The 20,679-nt window shown below is 40.0% G+C and overlaps 1 protein-coding gene across 1 annotated transcript in view; it reads left to right on the plus strand.

Moving 5' to 3' along the window:
- The first annotated feature begins 8,926 nt into the window (after positions 1-8,926).
- Positions 8,927-20,679, plus strand: part of LOC138284720 (protein argonaute-3) — a 916,780-nt gene continuing 905,027 nt past the window's right edge. The window contains exon 1 of the mRNA XM_069223834.1: positions 8,927-9,353. Within this exon, the coding sequence (XP_069079935.1) occupies positions 9,335-9,353 (19 nt within the window). The 5' untranslated portion in view covers positions 8,927-9,334. The remainder of the gene's footprint in view (positions 9,354-20,679) is intronic.

Raw genomic sequence — 20,679 nt, forward strand, 5'->3', positions numbered from 1 at the left:
GAATTTGTCCTTCATTACTCTACATATTTTGGTACAAGGAGTGGGGTGGAGAAAACCCTGCATTTCAAGATAATTTGCGGAGCAGTTTCACAACAGAGTTGGTGCCTGTCCAGGGATCCACCGACCGGCATATGTAAAGGCTTTACCCACAACCATTGGGATCGGTAACGTGTGCGCTTCGCTTTTTGTTAAATCTGCTTCTTATGCGTATTATAAGACTTACTTGTGTACATTTTACAGGCGCCGCCTGTCGCGAGCTCCAACTGCCGTGCTTGCGCAGCGCCTGTCTTCAGCATTTCTGACGTCGTGTCGTCACGCGCTGTTTCCCAGGATACTAGCGCGTTCACCCTGCTGACGTCGTAACATTGTGGTGGTCTCCTAGGATACTGACGCGCCTACACCTAGCGAGGATTTTAGAAGGAAAATCGTCCTGATTATACGGACTCGTCGGTGCATTTCTAGGAAGTTGATTTGCCAAATTACGTGCACCACGTGTATATTTGATTTAAGGAGGCCGGAAAATTGAAAGTGTCATTTATTTGATACACAATCCCATATTTTAACAATATAATCTGAACTAAAGTAAATTTAAATAAGAAAAAAAAAAAAAACTTTGGCATTTTCACAAAATTTTTACCTGCATTATTCTGCTGTCTCATCATGGCATCCAATAATTTGGTAGTACAACCTCCACCGTTTTTAACAAAGAGTGGCAAACCGGACATTAAGTGGAGAGAATGGATTCAAATTTTCGAGAATTACTTAGTGGCAATTGATGCCAATGACTTTCCTCCATCAAGGAAATTAGCTCTACTTTTTAATCACCTTGGTGTGGCTGGTCAACGTGTTTTGACAACCTACCCATGATCTCTCCACCTGATGAAAGTGGTGGTGATAATGTAACGTGGAACGCATATATTGAGGCGAAAGAAAGGATTGGGAAGCAGTTCTCGGATTAACACAATGTACTTTTGGAGAGATTCAATTTTGCAATGTACAAGCAATCTGTGGATGAGACATTGGACGAATATGTGGCTAATTTACGTGTGCTAGCTGCCAGATGTGATTTTGGCAATCAAGTGGACTTACATATTAGTGACCAGTTTGTGTTTCATTGTTCTTCAAAAAAGATTCAAGAATGGTTGTTAGCTTGTCGTAATCCCTCATTAGAGGAGACATTAGACATAGCTAAGGCCGTTGAGAGATCCATTGTTACTTCCAAACTAGTTTCTGGACACGTTGAAGTCATAGCGGTTAACCAAATGACAGCAGATTCTGATATTAATTATATAAAGGAGAGAACTACAAAATTTAGTAAGAATGTACCGATATGTTTCCGTTGTGGGTCACACAATCATTTAAGCAACAATCAATTGTGTCCAGCATTGGGGAAAAAATGCTTGAAATGTCAGAAAATTGTCCACTTTCAGGTTGTCTGTAGGCAACATAACCGTAATTACAAACCTGTTAACTATAATGCCAGAGTTAAAGTCAGTAATGTATATTCCAAATGTGATCAGGTGGAGGATGGTGGTGTAAATGACTGTACAAATATTCTATCTAATGTTGTGCTAACTGAGGATGTTACTACTGTTAGAAATATTAAGGGGCCCATTTGTCAGGTTGTTATTGATTCTATTGAAATTTCTGCCATGGCTGATTCTGGTTCACCCATCACCATCATTGTAGAAACCACTTACCGCAGACATTGGCCCTCAAAGAAAACACTAATTGATGCTGATATTAGTCCCAAGGCTTTTGGGAACCATGACATTAATCTTCTAGGATATTTTTCATCTACATTATCTATCTTGGGTAGGAGCACAGTGACTAAGATTTACGTAGCTGTGGATGGTAGAAATATCATAGGGTGGAAAGATCTTACTAAATTAGGCATAACTTTACGTCCTGGATTTGACAATCCTATAGTCTTAGGAGAAATGCCTTTAGAAGTATCAGAAATCAGCCTGCCCATTACCAACATTTCAGAATCTTTTACAATGAAATACCCTGAAGTATTTGCTGATGTGATTGGGGTAGTAAAAGGTTTTGAACATTGCATTAGGCTTAAGCATGGAGCCATTTCTGTTGCTCATAAAGTGAGACCTGTCCCTATCTCTGTCAGAGGGCAACTCAAAGATCTTTTAGAGAGACTAGTCAAAGATGGCATCATTACCCCCACTGATTCCTCGGAGTGGGTTTCGCCCATTGTTCTCACAAAAAAAAAAGGAGGGACTTAAGGCTATGTGTGGACTTAAGATCATTAAACAAAAACATAATTGTAGATTGTCATCACCTACCTCGTATACAAGAGATGATTGCTAGTTTGGGGAGTTCTAAATTTTTCTCCACTATTGACTTGCATTCAGCATATCATCAGATTGCTCTTAGTGTAGACTCTCAGGAACTCACTACTTTTGTGACTCCTTTTGGAGCTTATAAGTATCTCAGACTTCCTTTCGGATTAGCCTCTGCAGCGAGCGTTTTCCAGAAATTAATGGATTCTTTATTTAGTGATTTTGATAATGTATGTGCATTTCAGGACGACATTCTAATACACACCAAGAACATATAAGAACATACTATTATGTTAGACAAAGTGTTTACTATACTCAGGGACTACGGGATTACTATTAAAAAGGACAAATGTAAATTTTTGGTTCAGAACGTAGAATACTTAGGCCATTCAATTTCTGCTGATGGTGTTAAGCCTAAACAGGGGAACCTAGATGCTATCTTAAATGCACCTTACCCATCAAACAAAGATGAGCTTCGCTCATTTTTGGGCCTTTGCGAATATTACTCAAGATTCGTACATGGCTATGCTATGTTAGTGCAACCCCTTAGAAACCTCTTAAAAAAAGGCAGCAAGTTTGAATGGAGTGAACAAGTTATGGAAGCCTTTAACGCTGTTAAGAGACTTGTACTATCTGCTCCGGCCTTAAAGCCATTTATATCGTCAGCCAAATCCTTTATAGCGGTGGATGCCAGCATGAAGGGCTTAGGGGCAGTTTTTGGCCAGTGGGTGGATGGTCGTGAACATTCTATCGCATTTGCATCTAGATCTCTCTCAGATACTGAAGTCAATTACAGCACCATTGAGAGGGAGGCTCTAGCCTGTGTCTGGGCTGTACATAAGTTCAAGACTTACATTTGGGGTATGGCTTGTACCCTCTACACTGATCACAAGCCACTTGTTTTCTTAATGGAAGGGAATGGGCTAGGTAAAGCCTCTTCAAGGTTAGTAAGTCTGTTGTCCAAGTTGCAAGAGTTCAATCTAGACGTAAAATACATTCCTGGTGGGAAAAATGTGAGGGCGGACTGCCTTTCTAGGTTGCCTTTACCTTTGATTGATACTGAGTATGAGGACACTGAATGTGTCATTGGCGTATTGGAGGTAGCTTCATCCTCTGATGGTCTTTTTTCTGAACAGGATTGGAATTCTGCGATGTCTAGAGATTCAATTTTGTCTAAAGTGAAATTTCATATTACTCATGGTTGGCCCAAACATCAGAAACTTTGTGGGGAACTCAACACCTATCGTCAATTGGCTGCTGAGTTATCGTATGAGAACGGGGTGTGCATGAGAGGTCCTCTGTGCATTCCTCCCTATGATTTAAGACCATTGCTTATAAAGGCTGCTCATGAAGGGCATTTAGGCATTTCAGCCACTTGCAGAAGGTTAAAAGAAAAATACTGGTGGCCATGTATTGACAAACAAGTGTCGGATTTTGTTGATCAGTGCACCTCTTGTGTGGTGTCGGACAAGCACTGGAAATGCGAAACTAAACCCTTGCATAGTATCCCGTTTCCCAATGGTGCTTAGGAGAGTATCGCAGTAGATTTTTCTGGTCCTTTTAACACTTTACCTAGGAACATGAGATACATGATTGTTGCCATCGATTATTTTTCCAAATGGATATATTATGACTTTGTAGAACATACTGACACAGAATCTGTTATTGCATTCCTGTCATCTGTGTTTTACTTAGAAGGTCCACCGTTCAACATTGTCACTGACAATGGGGTGCAATTCATTTCTAGTAAAATAGAAGGTTTCTTGGTCAAATACAACATAAAACATTAATGCGTAGCTTTATACAGTCCTTCTTCTAATGGAATGGTGGAGAGAGCTAATCACATTCTTAAAGAGGGGATTCAAACAACCATTGCCACCAACTGCAATGTAAAAGACTATTTGAATGAAAAACTGTGGGCATATCTCAATACACCACATTCCACCACAGGTCTGTCACCGTTTGTATTACTTTGAGTGAGGGAATCTAGATCTAAATTAACACCATCATGGATGACCATCCCTAACAAGGATGTGAAGATTGATATTAATGAGTTGAAAAAGAAAGTCTCTGAGAAACAACTTATTCAAAAACGTAATTATGATTCTTGTAGAAACATGTGTGAGATAATAGTTAATGTGAATGACTATGTCCTGATTAAAAAACCTTGCAAAGTGCCCAAAGGAACTTCCAAATATTCTTTACCTGTAAAAGTTTTAAGAGTTTCTAAAACTGCTGTACTTTTAGAGGGGAAGGAGTGGTGGAATAAAAACTCTATTATTCCAATTTCTTCTTCACAAGCTGACATTTTTAAACAAGTCTATGCTGGACGTGAGGAGGAGGCTACTTCTAGCGCCACATTTATAGACAGACCTATCAACAAAGAAGACAAGACGAATCCCATGCAAAGTAATTCCAAGGATCAAGTTCTCGTTTCCCGTCATCAGGAAGGACTGGGGGTTCCTGATTTATCCTCGTCGGTTGGTCCAGCTGTAGAACCTCTGCATACACGCTGCCATAGAATTGTTAAATTTCCGTCTAAGTACAGTGATTATTGCTTATATTAGTATATATTTTCAGCATTTATATTTTTACATTTGTATGTATTACTTTTATTTAGGTATTTATTTATTTATTATGCATTCAGGTATTATTTGTATTTGCCTGTGTTTAGGTATTATTTGCATGTACCTTTGCTTAGCTGTTATTTACTTTTCATTGCTAATTTGTTTTTTTTTCTTTTGCATTGTGAAGGAGGAAGATGATGTAGCATTGGTATTTATTATTTATTTGTATTAATGTATTATTTGTATTTGCCTGCGCTTATTGCCTCTTTTCTCTTTTACCTTTTGTTAGTATTTAACTCTGTTAGTTCCATTCCGTTCCATTAACAGAACTCCTATGTTAAGTTTCTGTATTCTGTTGTGGGGCAGTTGGAGGCTGACTTTCATCTTGTTCAGTCGCTTCTTTGCCTGCCGTGGATCCCTCATTAAACCTTGCTCTGGAATGATTTATCACGCTCCGCCTATGAAGAATTTGTCCTTCATTACTCTACACTCTGTCCCCACCAATTCCCAAGTTTAAAACGTTTTAAAGATTAAAAACCACTTAAGATTTTTAGGACTAACCTAAAGAAAAGTACACAAGAAATTGACAGTTCTCAGCCTACTTCCACAACTGTTCCCAGCAGATCAGCACTGACATGATCCATCTTAATCCAGAAATGGGGTCTGGTGAATCATGGTAAGAGTCCCAAAGAACAAAAAGATCAATAAACAAATGCGCACGGCTCAAGAAAAGACGTCACAGGTGTTAACACGTCCTTCTATGTTAATTTATACACATTAGGACTCATTTAGGCTGATGAATCTTTTGACCCAGTGTTAAGACACCTTAAGACGAGGTAACTGGTCAATATGTCAAGCAATATATCAATGATATTATCAACATATATCACCACCACATATTTCAATTTAGTATTTTAATGTTTATCACCCGCCCCTCACCCGCACTTCTGCTTTTTTCATGTGTCTTCAAGGTGAATATCTAATCTAACCACTAATTGGCATCAGCATGTTGGACTTCATGCAAAACAATTTAGAACATAAATTTGGAAAACATCTAACTAACTCTTTAACCAAAAATACAGCAGTTGGTACCAAGAAAGGAAAAGCATATAGACAAATCACAGTAGCAATTGTCATAATTACCCTCCTCGGAATGAGTCAGCATACAGGATCAGTCTTCGTCTTCAGGACATCAGTTAGATCGCCGTCAATCTATTTCGTCTAAGGGAACAGGGGACACTTCCCTCATAAGGAGGAAAGTGTAATGGGGCAATCTAAGGGTGAGGGTGGTTTTATTAAGTCTCAAGTCATCAAACAGAGTGACAGAGTTTCTGGATGCAATTGATATCATTCCCTACCTAGTTCTCCCAAGTCTTCTGTGTCATGGGTTTTTATTCCCTTTTCGTAATACCTTCCCCCAAAATTCTATTGGACAGTTGCTTCACCCCACTATCTTTAACCTATCAAATTATACATTAAATAATGCACTTGTCACCCTATGATAATTTATAACACTTTGATTGGTCTTCATAATTGATGTTTTTCGTAGGTGGCATATCCGGGGTTACTTCATTTTCTGGCACGTTCTTCAGGTCAAAAGTTCTCTTTTCCATGGTCGATTGTCATTGAAAGTTTCCATATTTGTTGCAAAACGTACAAAACTTATACTAAAGCATCTAGCAAGCGGATGGGAACGGTGCATGACTTGTTACATAAAACAAAGAAAAGAACACATACTGGGTCATGGCCTTTTGCGAGTCAGCACACTGGAGAAACAGATAAATATGCTTTAATATGAGAGTTACACAGCTAAGTTTTCGACTCACGCTAACTTAAGACTTATGGATTCTAACAAATGCAATCTTAGTAAATGCAAACAATTATTTCTTATAGTCGACATTAGTATATGTGTACAATAGCAGTTTCACTTATAATTGCGTTAAGAATACATTCAAGCGAATAATATTTTGCGATCGTTTTGTATGCAGCATTGTTAAGTATAAGCATTTCACATCTAATATGTAATATTTAAACTATGCTCTCTCACAGGAAAAGCACTCACGTCACTTTCATACATTTAACCATATCCGAAGGACTGTATGTATTCAGTCTGTTACGGGGTAATATTCTGTGTATTCACCTTATGCATACTCTTCCTGGCCATTTAGACTGGAGTATGTTCTTACATCTTATACTGTTTTATGTGTGGATTCATATAGTAAATCAATTTGAAAATATAGGAATAAGTGACACGGGTGTTCTCTGTGGAAGTGCTGAGTTAGTAAGCTGAATGCGAGAGGATGTCAAACGCCATGCTTCCGCTATGGAGGTCAGCTCTTTGGTCATGCATCTTACGTTTTCATTAGCATTCTGTTAGATTAGAAGGATGTATCCCGTCATCAGAGAAATAATTTCAGACAGGTATTGCATTGGCTGATGTTAAACTTAGCGAGATTCTTATCTTTCACTCATGCCACTGCAATATTGCATTGAATGCTTCGTGACTACAGTGAACCATAAACTGCAGATATGACATGCATTTGAACAGAGCACTGTATCTGAAAACAAATGAAGTCACATGTTTTTGTTCAGAATTCAGGGCCCTTTAAATCGCCAACACAAATCAAATTGTCCACATAAGGAGAAAAAATGTTTTTGCTTACTTACCATCTATCTGTGCTTTTTCACTCTATACCTATATAATGCAAACAGTTTTGCCCCTTAACTGTGCATCACCAACAGCACATCTCATTGCACATCACCCGGTGCTCCTCTGGGATGCATCGCTGGTACCTCCTTTACGCTTATTGACTTATATTATTCCTGTGTGCACCACCATGCTCTTTTGATACAAATCACCAACTGCCCCCTGCGGCATTGGGTTATGAATGACAGTCGGCCTGTGTGCGTGGGTGCCCATTACATATTTTGGGCTTTTTGAAAGATGTATCTGTAGGTGTGTTGATATGTGTGCTTGCTTTATTTGTTCCGGTATGCTAGCAGGGCCCTTACATTTTTCAAAATTGTAGGAACGAGAAGTAGAAGTGAAACTTTTGACACTAGCGATACCATGAAAAGAGACATCGGTAAGATGATAATCTAAATGACTGTAAACCGAATAAAATAACACCAAAATCTCATTGAATTTGTCTCATGGGTCAAAAAAAGTTGTGGACGGCACATAAGGAATCTAAAACAACTCCTCCCTAAAAATTAATGGATACGCAGGAGGAGCCCCCTGAGGAGGGATGGTTTCCTAAACCTTTTACATCGCTCAGAAGCTGCTCATTTCAAATCTCTGAAGGAGTCACATTTGCAGTCAGTTCAGGTTCTAGGCCTTCTGACCAGGTGTGGCATTTACCACCATGTCAGTGAGACCTTAACTCATTCTTTAAATGTGAGCCTGACTAGCAGCGAGTGAGACGAGTTCTGTGAACAAAAAATAAACCTGTTGGCCTGTGATTGTTCCAATATTTTGTTTTCGTATGTGTTAAGCGGAACTCAAAACCTGCATACACGACTAGTTAAACTCAGCCGGCTCGAGACTCACTGTCGAGATCTGTGTCTGACCCGGAGTTAACAGTTTTTGTTGGATGCCAGCATTTCATGCTTCAAACTTCGTTAGTAGCAGATTGGCTGGGGCAATAATGCAAAAAAATAGTTGGTCCGATATCATCAAACGAAGGTTCCATTTTCATTACGACAGTGTAAATAATATCAAAATGCAACACTGTTTATTGCGTATAGCACAAGATTGCCTCCCTCACCTCAATCAAGAAAGGAAGGCATCTAGGTCTTAGCTCGCTCTCTAAATTGTGCGGTACTTCGTTTTAACTCAGCGGGTGACTTCGACAGCTGTTTGCGCTGACTACGCTCACACTTTTGAGGGGGTACTCTATCCGTACTCTTTCCTGCTGAACTGTACAACCAGGCTTAATACGTAACTGCTATAAAAGAGGAGGACAAGGGAAGTGACGTACTGAGCAGCGACAGAGAACTACTTTAGTGTCAGCACCGTGGCCAGCACAGAGTTCAACCCGAGCCGGTTGAAACGTCACTTCCACTTCAGTGTGCTGGCCCTTGATGCACTTGCGAAGCGAGACGGGAAGGAGCGAAGCGGTGACACTAGGAGGGAGTTGAAGGAAGGAGGGGTGGTTGGCATTGGCAACGGTGGCCGTTGAGTTCCAACGGGTACCAAGTGTGTCACTAGTTCCGGAGGCGGGGTGAAAAGCCGGCGTGAGCTGCAGCTAGACGGAGGTGGGCAGAGCGGAGGCGCGAGCCAGAAAGGAACGGCGCGAGCCCCGCGGTCAGATCAGCTCGAGGACAGCTGGGGAGATGGTCAGAGTGCCAGCGGCGACTGAGTGAAGCCCACCCCCACAACCTGACGCGCAGGGTCTCCCCATCCTCCTCAGCACCGGAGCAACCCCGAGGCCCGCGGACTCTGCCCGAGCCGGACGCCCAGATCCATGAATGGAAAGCGGAGCCGCAGGTGCGAGAGGAGGAGGAGGCAGAGTACGCTGGGTGGGGGGTAACCAGGGATAGTGTTTAGCTTAAGGAACACCTTCAGCAGTACACGGGTACCACCACATCACCCCTCCCTGCCCCTTCAAGCTTCGCCCTGCACTCTGGCAGCTCCTGATTCTTAGCGCCTCTTCATGGGTTCTGGCTTTCACATTGCTTCCCAGCCTCTCCAGGACCTTCCTTCATTCATTTGTTGCTGCGATACCCAGTTATTTCTAGGGCTTTCTTGGGCAAAACTATCTTTAGCGTGAAAAGCATTGCTTTTGTTTTCCTGGAGTTTCCCTTTTAGTCATGAATTGTGGTTGTTGTTTCTTGCGGGACTTTTCTGATGGAAACATTGGTCTTTTCTAGTTCATGTCGTCTTCGTATTTTAATGTTTATCACCCGCCCCTCACCCGCACTTCTGCTTTTTTCATGTGTCTTCTCTCATTGAAGATGTGGTTTTAAGACTGGAAAGTCTGGTCCCCAAATATGCAGACAAAACCCAAGGCCTGGCCACACAGCACTATGGCAACACTTCAGATGCTTTCCGTAGCCGACGACAGTGCTTACTATGTGTAGATCCTGAAGTAATCCTTAAGATGTGACCTCCAATGAGAACAGACAGCACTCTAGTCTTATGTCTAGGACTAGATATCATTCTTTGAGCATGGCCTCCAGAACCTGGTCGCAGTATTCCAGATGCAGGCTTCAGAACTGAAAGCAACACTGCGCTTAGAACTCTGCGCTCCGCAGGCGGTCCCACACCCAGCCCAACTGTAGGTTTGCAGGAAACAGAGTAATCACACGTTTTCCCTTTTACATTTAATTTTATTTCATGAGCTCCACATTCCTTTTCCTCTTTTCATATCATGCCACGTATCAGACAATTGTTAGGAAGTGATTTGCAGTATGGATAGCATAATCTTTTCTTTGCTACTTTTAGGTCATCCGGTATAATCGTCAGTAAAACTTCTCATGTTTGATGGCCTTTATGACTCAGCCGTTCACTTTCATGGCATTGCTTCTACCTGCCACCTGACAGTTTACTCTTTCACCATTTGTAAATCATGTCCTATTTTTTATTATATTTAAATCTGTATACCTTACTTCGTGCAAAGGGGCTATAACCGTTCTAATATCGCCCGGTACAAGACGGAGCGATTTGCGAATACTCAGTAACTGGTCCCCCAGCAGTCTCTATCCCAGCTTGCACCCCGACGTTGTTCAACTTCTTTGAATGTTTTGCGAGAATCTCTGCTTGTGAGGTTTTTCTTCCTTTGCTTAAGATAAATAGGGATGTTTGCGGTGAAGGGCAGTGTATGGGACCCCTCGAAGAATGACGCATATTGCCCAAATGGAATGTCTGATTTAATGAACACCCTAAATGACACGTTTATAAATAATATCCAGTGTAAATGGGAAAGACAAGTCAGGAATTAATAGATGAGTTTATTGGGAAATTGAGGAGAGCCGTGGTGCATAATGGTTTTAAGCTCAAGGCAGGATGTGGACATGTTCCATATACATATTTATCGTTTTTGTATCCGGTTTGTCCATTGAGGTAATCAAAATTGAAACCCTTGCATGCAAACATGACCTGTAGATTTCAGGTAATAAAATACATGTCTTAAAGCTTAAACATTCTACGCCTTGTCAACCTTTAAAGGCCTATTGGCTTTAACATATGCTTTTCTCAGTAAATAAGCCAGGCCTGCTGCCTTTTGTTATAACTCTTCGTAATAAAACCATGAGACCTCTGGTATCGGGCATAACTTGTTCAATTAGCCAATCAGATATATCACCTTTATCATTGGCTTGTTACCATAACCAGCGTATACCTACTGTATAGAGTGCAGTTCTAAAGTTACAAATGTATATCAAATTACAGTTGGCTCTAACAAGTTACCCTTAAATGCTTGTTTGCTTTATCATATTGTGAAAAGTATATGTCGAGTCGACTGCCCTTATTGTAACATTCTTGTCAAGTAGATCGTCTGAACTATCGGCTTGTCACAATAGCCTACTCAGTGCTCCCTTATTGAGCACAAGCTTTCCTACAAGGCAAAATGTGCAATATTAGCACTGTTTTCAGTGGAAGCACAGAACATCTGCCCTATAACATGCTGTACTCAAGAAAACCAACATGCTGGTGAAGCCTAAGCCCCTCTTCAGGTAGTTCTTTTAAGAGTTCTATTTGTATTGATCCCGTATGGCCTTGTAACAGCTGCATTGTCAAGCCAGACCATAAAAGGGCAGAGAAAACAATGTCTTCAGTGGTTTCTAGCAACTGTATTAATTGAATATGATATAGATAACCAAGATTGTGTATTTTCTTTTGTTATTCATTTGTTTATGATATAGTGCAAGTGTTTGGCAAAACAGTTAAAACATGCAAAGGTCTGTTTCTAGTCTGTGTGAATGTTTGAAGTATGCAGTGTATACAATAGAAAAAGATGGAGAAGGAGCAAGATAGATGGAGTTTTATTGGATGAGGACATGGCGAAAACATTAATTTTAGGAATAATGGTTAATATAAACAAGGTTTTATGCATTGATTCCAGGTGCATGGGTGTTTTTAGGAATTAAGGGCATGGTATACTGTGTAGCTGGGGCATGGTATGTGGAGGCCATTTATAGAAGGATAAAGTGTGTATGCATGTATGTAAATATCACGCAGTTCAGTTATACCTGTAATGAATGGACAGATGAGTCGCACCTTTTATTCAAGGATTAGTCTTAGTTTATTGACTCTTTTGTTTCCGTTTATTGCATCAAACAGTGTCGCCAGTTAACACGTGCGTCATTCTGGGGCATGTGGTTTCAATACTTAGTGCACAAAATAAAACATGAAAATCTTAAACATAAAGAATATTTTGAAACTAAAAATAATAGTGTTTTTAAAAAGTCACCTGTTCAATCAATATTACTCGCTAAGTGGTTTCTAACACACAACTGTTTTATAGCTATACATCCTCTATTAAGACCCAACATGTTTCGGTCCCCCTGGACCTTGATCATGGGTTCATTTTGTAGTCCTGCATCACTGTTTATATTCTTTGTGGATGTTTCCTTCATTTCTATTTCCCCATTCCTGGGATTTGTAGTTCCTTAAAGTGATCCTAAGTGCTCTATTTCATGAAAGTGTTTTTCATATGCAAACTAGCTATAAGTGATAGTGCTAAAACCATGCAATATTTCTAGTAAAAGTGCACTTTCAATAATTCATTATCTTATTTCATTTGTTGTTTGAAAATGGTTTGTTAATATCTTTTTTTACTGTTTGCTGCATATATTTTTATGAATGCCAAACAGCTCATGGACAAGAATAACAGACTCGTAACAATCAAGCATAAAATGACATGCAATTCACAATTTGTAGTTTACATCATCAACACATAAGAGCAGTGAATGCAAAAGGTGTGAGTTATGCTATAGCCAGACACCAGATTAAATATCAGAGCAATCGTAAATAACTAATCTGTTATGACATTGACATAATAATGAAAAATGAGCTTGGAAGCGGCAGACCCAAACAACTTTAGCAATTAGAATCTAAGTGTATATTCAGACTCTACACTAACCATTTAGGCTCAATAACGATGAAGACATGCATGGAAATCTGTAAACATATATGGTTACCTCATCCATTGGCAGAGGAAAATAAGGTGAAATTGAGGGTGGCAATTGAAAGTAGTAAACACGGTCATAGAAAGTGAATAACACTTAATATGCTGCGTTAAAAATATTGCATGGGTTTTGGAAGATGAAAGGGAAAAGGCCACTAGAGTGATGGAGTTAGACATTACATACAACCTGTAATTCCATGCTATATGTGGGATATAGGATGAAAACAGATCAAATGTTGGTATCCCTTGTCTAAAGAAATTAAATTGATGAAGCACGATAAACCTCAATCAGGCCACTGAGGCCGCCAGAGGGAAAACATTGGAACCCAATGCATAAACTTGTGAACCATGTGAATTCTGAAATACGCCATAAGACAATGTCCACTAACAATCATAAATTTGAGAACTTAATAGAGGATGTATAGCTATAAAACATTTGTGTGTTAGAAACCACTTAGCGAGTAATATTGATTGAACTGGTGACTTTTTAAGAACACTATTATTTTTAGTTTCAAAATATTCTTTATGTTTAAGATTTTCATGTTTTATTTTGTGCACTAAGTATTGAAACCACATGTCCCAGATTGACGCAGAGAAAGCAGGGTGGGCCATCTTGATACATTGGAACCTAAAGATGAGCTCACCACCCTGTCGCTTGTGAGTGACAATAAATACTATAGAGGCAAATTCCTGGAGTGTGGTAGTTGTTTGTTTTGGGGAGATATCTCTCTCTCGCTCTTTTTTTATATATATATATATATATATATTCGTTTTGAAAGGCAGGGTTTGTTATGCAAGGGTATTTTGATGATGGGGCACTTTGCAGGGAAGTGTTCGGAATGATGAGTAGAATATGTATGTGTTTTGGTAGATGCCATTATGTGTGCACCTAGGGATGTTAGAGTGGACATTGGTGTTCTAAGGAATAGCTAAGCATATAGAGTTGAGACATGCAGTACAGGCTAATATTCAGAAGGTATAATATATTGGATTGTTTTGAGGGAAGAAGCGTGGTATTGGGGGTGTACAAAAGTGAGTCGAACTCTGGCAGTATTTTTATTTTATTGCACCTGTTTTAGATTAAAAAATTTAATTTGTTGAAAGTCAGTCTGAGTCAGCGGCATGCGCGTGCCTTTTATGGCTATTTTTAATTTGACTGTCCTCTTAAGCAGTAGTGAATTGGATTACATTGACTCAGTTTGACTCCTGTGAAAGCAAGAAAAGTGTTGCACAGTTTTAAGTGTATTTAATCGTGCGTTCATTCTAAAACTTGGTGGACCTCTGGATTTAATTATGAGTCATGTCATGGTGTGTGTCATCCAGTGTTACTCCTTGTTTACTAGACTGCTCAGATTCTTCCTGTTGGATCCTTTCTTTTATTAAACTTTTTGAGTTTTGCTATACACAGCAGTAGCAAATCTTGGTGCATACCGGTGACTGTTGACAACAGATTTTATACTTTATTCCACTTGAACTTAAGTTACTGGGAAATATGCCAGAAATGGTCTTGCATTGGGCAGATATTTCAAGATTGTCTGATTTTATAAACCACTTAAGCCAAATTGATCAAAACATTTACAATCCAGCCTTTTTATTAAGGTGTCACCACTGGTTATTTCGAATCCTAATTCTTGAATTTGTTACATCTTGTAGGAACAATGGTGAGCCTGCAATCACAATAATGTAGATACATTTTCAAGCACAGTATCAGTTAGTGGAGGTGTTGTACTCCAATTCAGGATATATACTGAGGCTGTAAGCGGCGGTGTTTAGTACAGCAATCAGCTGCATTGCCTCTGAGCATGGGTGCTGTGCAATATTGCAATATTTTCAGCTTTATTTTGGTTAAAAAAACATAGAAAGCAACATACTATTACAAACATTCATAATAAAATAAATGAGATGAATAAAATTTGAATGACATAGAATAAAAAATATTTTGTTGCATACAGTACTTTCCATGTAACAGTGTTTAGAATCCACTTCCCAGACATTACAACTTTAGACCAATCCCCCTCTGTCCAAATCCTATTGATAGCAATGATTTGCTCACTGCAAAGACTATGCACAAGGTGGTATGACTCTTCAATACTCTTAGAGTATCCAGTTGCTTCCTAAATCCAAGGTTTTTGAATAGTGGCCAAATTAATTTCCTTCTCACTTTTTTGTAGGCTGTGCAAAAGAACAACACATGTGCAACATTCTCAACACATCTCAAAGTACATAAAGTGCAATTTCCTTCATCCTGTGGTCTCCATTTGGCCTATAGACATTAATATGAAATATCATAACGGAATTTCATATATAAAGTCCTGGCCTGATAAGGTTGGATTATCTAAAAAAAATAAAAAAAATCTTCAAAACATCGTGTTGATTTAAATAAAAGGAATTTAGATCAGAATCTAGCCAAATTTGGGTCTCTATTAGTCATATCTAGAATATAATTCCAATATACTTGTTTCAGTTGGGCATTTGAGCTTCATGTGAATGTTTGAGGCTGAGACCAATAAGAGGATAGACCAAGTTAACACCACCATTTCTGCACATGCCTAAGTCATGGAAAGGTTAGTCTATTGTCAGGACACATTACTTCTTCAATACCCTCTCTATAATGTACCAACTCCTGTTTCGACTATAGTTTCACCCAGTAGAGCAATGGGCAAAGATTTGCTATATGCTCTATGCGCTTGACATCCAGGTAACGGTACATAGGTGTTAAGGGGGTTGCCAAGGGTAGACCCAAAAGTTTTCGCATAAATTTGTTTCCTTCATTAGCGAAACAAGTAACATAACGTATTCCCCCTCCACAGCTCTGACCCATATAGCACAGCCGACTGCACCTTATGCTTGTATATTTCGAAAGCCGGTGTAATATGGCTGCTCACGTACACATTTCTATTTGTTAAGGATCTATGTATCAATACCATGCTGGGCTTGAGTATATGGGAATTCCACTACAACGCTGAATCATTAGTTACATCCAGGTACTCAAAATTGGGGAGAAGCCCTAAAGTTTGCCTATCAACCTTAATGTCCCTCCTAAATTTCCTATGGGGTTTTATTGCCATATAATTTGTCTTTCCAATATTTATTTCCAGCACCTTCTCAACACAGTGTACACTAAAACGATCCAATAAAATTTGTAAGCCCTTGGCGGTCTGCAAGATCAAAATAGTGTCATCTGCAAATAGCAGGGCAAGAACAGTGCTGCCACCAACGTTTGGAGAATCATGACTACATTTGCTCAGAAAGTCCACCACTTCATAAACATAAAACGAGAACGGGGTAGGCAGGAGCACGAATCCCTGCCTCACAATGCTATTTAATGGGATTGGTTCAGTCAGTTCACCATTCACACCCCAGTGAACTCTAGCATAATTGTCTTCATGCAGCCTAACGATCTGGCCAAGGATGTCCATGGGTACACATTAATTCTCTAGTGATGCCCATAGTGCCCCTCTTGGTACCAAAGCGAGCCCAGATTTTTAGATCTGTGAAGGCTACATAAATGTGTCCTCCCTTGATCCTAAAGTACTTCCGTAGGATACACATTAATCTAAATACTTAATCGATGGTACTCGTGTGTGCTCTAAACCCTGCTTGGAAGGTTGATAGGAGATTACTATTATCAATCCAGTCTCTCAGTCTATTGAGTATCCGCCTTGCGTAGATTTTCTGCATATGCAGACTGATAGGCCTGTAGTTTCCTGGTTCTTGTCTGCTCCCTTTTTTAGGGTCGAGCCTGCGTCGCATGCGCTTGTGAGACGCTTTAGTAGATACAAATGGGCTCGGAGCCCCGTCCATGTTACGTCAGTGTCTTTCATTGGTTCGTGGGCTTGCCTTTCAAAATCTGCTTGCTTTCATTAGTGGAAGGCACGCATATGTCATTCCTTTTCCGGTGGTTAGCCCTCCTCAAGCGCAGTGACCAAGTACTGAAAACATGCGAGTCTCGCTGTTTCCCGTCAGCGCTTTGCATGACATCGATCCTGTTACATAGTTAATTGCACTTTTGCCGGTTACGTAGATAATTGCACTTTTGGCAATAGGTTTCACTACGAGTGAAGTGTAGCAATGCGATCGCGTTTTTTTTTTTTCCCCCTACCTGCATGCTGTCTTCAACTGTCCGTACGAGTGAACTGTAGCAGCGCGATCACACTGTTTTTTTCCATTTAATGTGGCAAGAAAACTCGGTTGGGAGTTTACAACTGCTAATAGCTGTAACTCTGAGAAATGCGAGACCCTATTGCATTGCAAATGCTTGTTATATATAGGGACCATTATTTCCCCTTTCCATGATGCAGGTATTAATGCACCATATGCAACAGCATTCATGACCTTGTTCACATAAGGCACCCAGACTTCCTTATTGTGCTTATAAAGATCTCCTGGGATCTTATCCAGGCATGGGCTTCCCCTGTGGTTGGATACTGACTATTGCCTGTGAGGTCTCCTCTATACTATAATGGGTGCTCTTAAAATGTGAGGGTGCTGCAGGCTATAGTTCTACAGAGCAGTATAAATGACACACACTTTCTGCCTATGTGCCCAAAGTTCATCAGCTTAGTCAGTATCCCTATCAATTCTTCTGTTTTCTGTCCATTAGATTTAAATTCTTGGTTTTAGGAATTTGAATGAAAAATCTCAAATGCATAACTGAAAATTTAATCCCAAAGAACTCAGGAGGAACCCAGGACAAACGCCTCTTTTCTGCATTGCATCATGTATACCGTTCCCTTTCCATAGTCACTCGTAATCTCTTGTTTCAACGATTCACCTAAAAATACTTATGTAAAAATGTGCCTTGTCCAGATTGGGAAGAAGAGTTTGTGGACAAATCCTGAGGAAGCCAGTGTGGTAACAAAATTATCTATTAGGTCCAATTACTGGCAGTACAAATTGGGAGCTCTGCTTGGCCAGTCCAAACTTGGTTCTCTAACCACTGCCTTTCTTGAATACAGGGGGATTTTATTGAGGTAGTGTTTTTGGGTGAGATCGAACCTGCAGAAGCTAAGAGAACCTATTTGAAATTTGGTTACGGGACACTCCTGCTCAATTTCTTTTACTGCTAAATGGTTACATGAACCCAAAGAGGTTGATTGGCAATGTCCCTCCTGCTGTGAGACCAAAGAAACGGTGGAGTATGTAGTACTCTTCTGTCCAGCATATGCAGGCAGTTGAAGGAAATGGATTCTCCTGTTGCATGGCAAGTTGGGTATTAGAGATCATAGAAAGGCAATTAAGATTTTGAAATCTGACCCAAAGCAGTCCATTGCTTTTGCAATTCCCTGCTTCTTGTCGTCCACGTGGAGAGAAAGACAGAAATCAAGCACTTCCTCAGCAGACCACAGTTGCAAAATATAGCTAATAATGTATCATCTTCTATACTAATGGGCATGAATACAACTCGTTAGTAGGTGACTATATATTAAACAGCGTATAGAGCATTTATTTATTGGATTTTGTAGTTGGTACACATCTTTTATTTCCTCGATTGAATGAGATGGAAATTATAGCAGACCAACTGGGTGGTTTTACTGTATTGCACTAATTGTATACATTTTATGGATGTTTTGTTTATATGTATGCTTTTATGGCTATGTACCCGAATAAAGATATTTGTAATTATGCTGATTCACCTAATCTCCCCGTCTCTCTGTTAAAATTGGCAGCAGATTTACTATTGTGTTACCAACCTTTGGTCACCCCTGTCACTCCACATGCCTTCCTTATTGGCCACTCTATCTAGGATCTTGCCCCCCCCATTTTTCTGCCCTGGATTTTCTTGCAAGCATGTCCTTTATCTTTCAAATCCACTCTTTCTAGTAATCCCTGACCAATTTTGTCACTTTTTATGTTTTTACTGGGCCACTTAGTGGTTACACTTGATACATTTTACACCACCTAGCTTTGGGTCGTGAGGTTTTTGTAATGTCCTCCTTATGTATTGAAAATGTAACAATACACCCCAGTGTGTGGTTTAAATTGCTAAAGTTTTGTGTTGGTAATGCTATGAATGGCGAAAGAAAAATGTAAGAGGCAGACCCTGCTTCAAGGGCACAAAAAATGAAAAATATGGAAGAATTCTTTTTGGGTTGACTGATGTTGGTCTTGTGATGCATGTTTTACAAAAAGAAATATATTTCCAGCGCAAATCATGTTTTCTGTATGTGTCACCTTAAAATCCAGATAAGAAAATATTTGTTACATCTAGCAGGCACGTTCGAAAACATGCTGGACATTTATTGTGAAAATAGAAGGCTGATCTTTATTGAGAAATTCTTAGATTATCTTCATGAGTTTGATGTTATAGCAACTTTATCAGAGGAATGTTTCTTTTGAATCTGGCTTTCTGCATTGGGTGGCTTGCTTAAGGTAACCTTAAGGGCCCAATTAGGAGCTTGGCTGTCTGACTGTCGGATCGCCAGTTTGGCAGTCTGGAGGCCGCCACTAAGCCGGCGGCCTCCAGACCGCCATATTATGAATTCCCTGCTGGGCTGGCCATTGGAAACAGTGCAGCGGCATTGGCTTCGGCTCTCAGCAAGAGCTGAGGCCATAACCACTGCACTGTCGATGCCACCAGCACACTGTCTGCCACAGCAGACAGTGTGCATTCTGAGTGTGCTGACTGGGGACCTCTGAACTGCCCACAAGAGACATGGGCAGTGTAGGGCCCCCCCTGTGGCCATGTCTCTGCGTTTCCGCCGGCCTTTTCATGGTGGGGTCCCAGCTACGGAAAGGCTGGTGGAAAGGCAAGTAGTGATCCTTGCAGTGGCAGCAGTCTTGTGGCGGTTTGACCGATAGCATCATAATCTGGTGGTCTGACTGCTAGGGTTGTGAAGGTTGGACCGCCGTACTCATACTCAAGCCCTAAGTTATTGGTGTGGGGTTTCCTTTAATAGTACAATGAACTGTGAAGCAATGCCTAGACCTTGAAATGCATCAACTACAATCACCCTGTTACTACTGAACAAGTGTTCTCTCAGACAGTTTGTGCTAAAGCTACATTTTTAGATTGGATGGTGATGTCCACAGAAGGATTGCCTACTCGTAAGCGCCTAGCAAGACCTAAGAAGGCCCTGTACCAGTAAAAACAGTAGACTAAAAAGAGTGTGATGCTGTCTTGTGTGTAGCTGAAATTCTATACTAAAATGGATCTAAGAAAAGTTTGTTGTATGTGTTCGACTGCTTGGATACGTCTAAGTGTCCAAACCATTGTCGCTCCTTTTCTTTCCTCTTTGCCTTAAAAAATAAGAACTTCAGAAACAAAAAATGGGGTTTCACAACCTGGCACTTCTAAAGCACTAACAGTTATCTGGCCCTGCAGATGATCCTTCATAACCCATATATATCTGTATCATATTCATTTTTACCAGCACTGATCTCTAAAATACATGCACCAATAGTTCTTCATCATTCACTGAATTCCTTTACATTGACAATGTCATTAAAAGTAAAGCAGGATTTTCTATAATTTTGAGATAAGAATAATGATGATGATAATAATACAACTGGAATATTTTTAAGACAAAGTGTTTGTGAACACTGTTTCCAAGTTAGCTGCTAAAATTTTGGAAATGTCTCAAGCTTCTTGAAAATCAGATTATTTTTTATTATTCATGTCTTGTGAGGTATGATGTAAAAATTCTAAGAAACAGGAATTTTCGTATTGGTGATTATTTTTCTGTG

Source organism: Pleurodeles waltl, chromosome 3_1, assembly GCF_031143425.1.
Source record: "Pleurodeles waltl isolate 20211129_DDA chromosome 3_1, aPleWal1.hap1.20221129, whole genome shotgun sequence".
NCBI lineage: Eukaryota > Metazoa > Chordata > Amphibia > Caudata > Salamandridae > Pleurodeles > Pleurodeles waltl.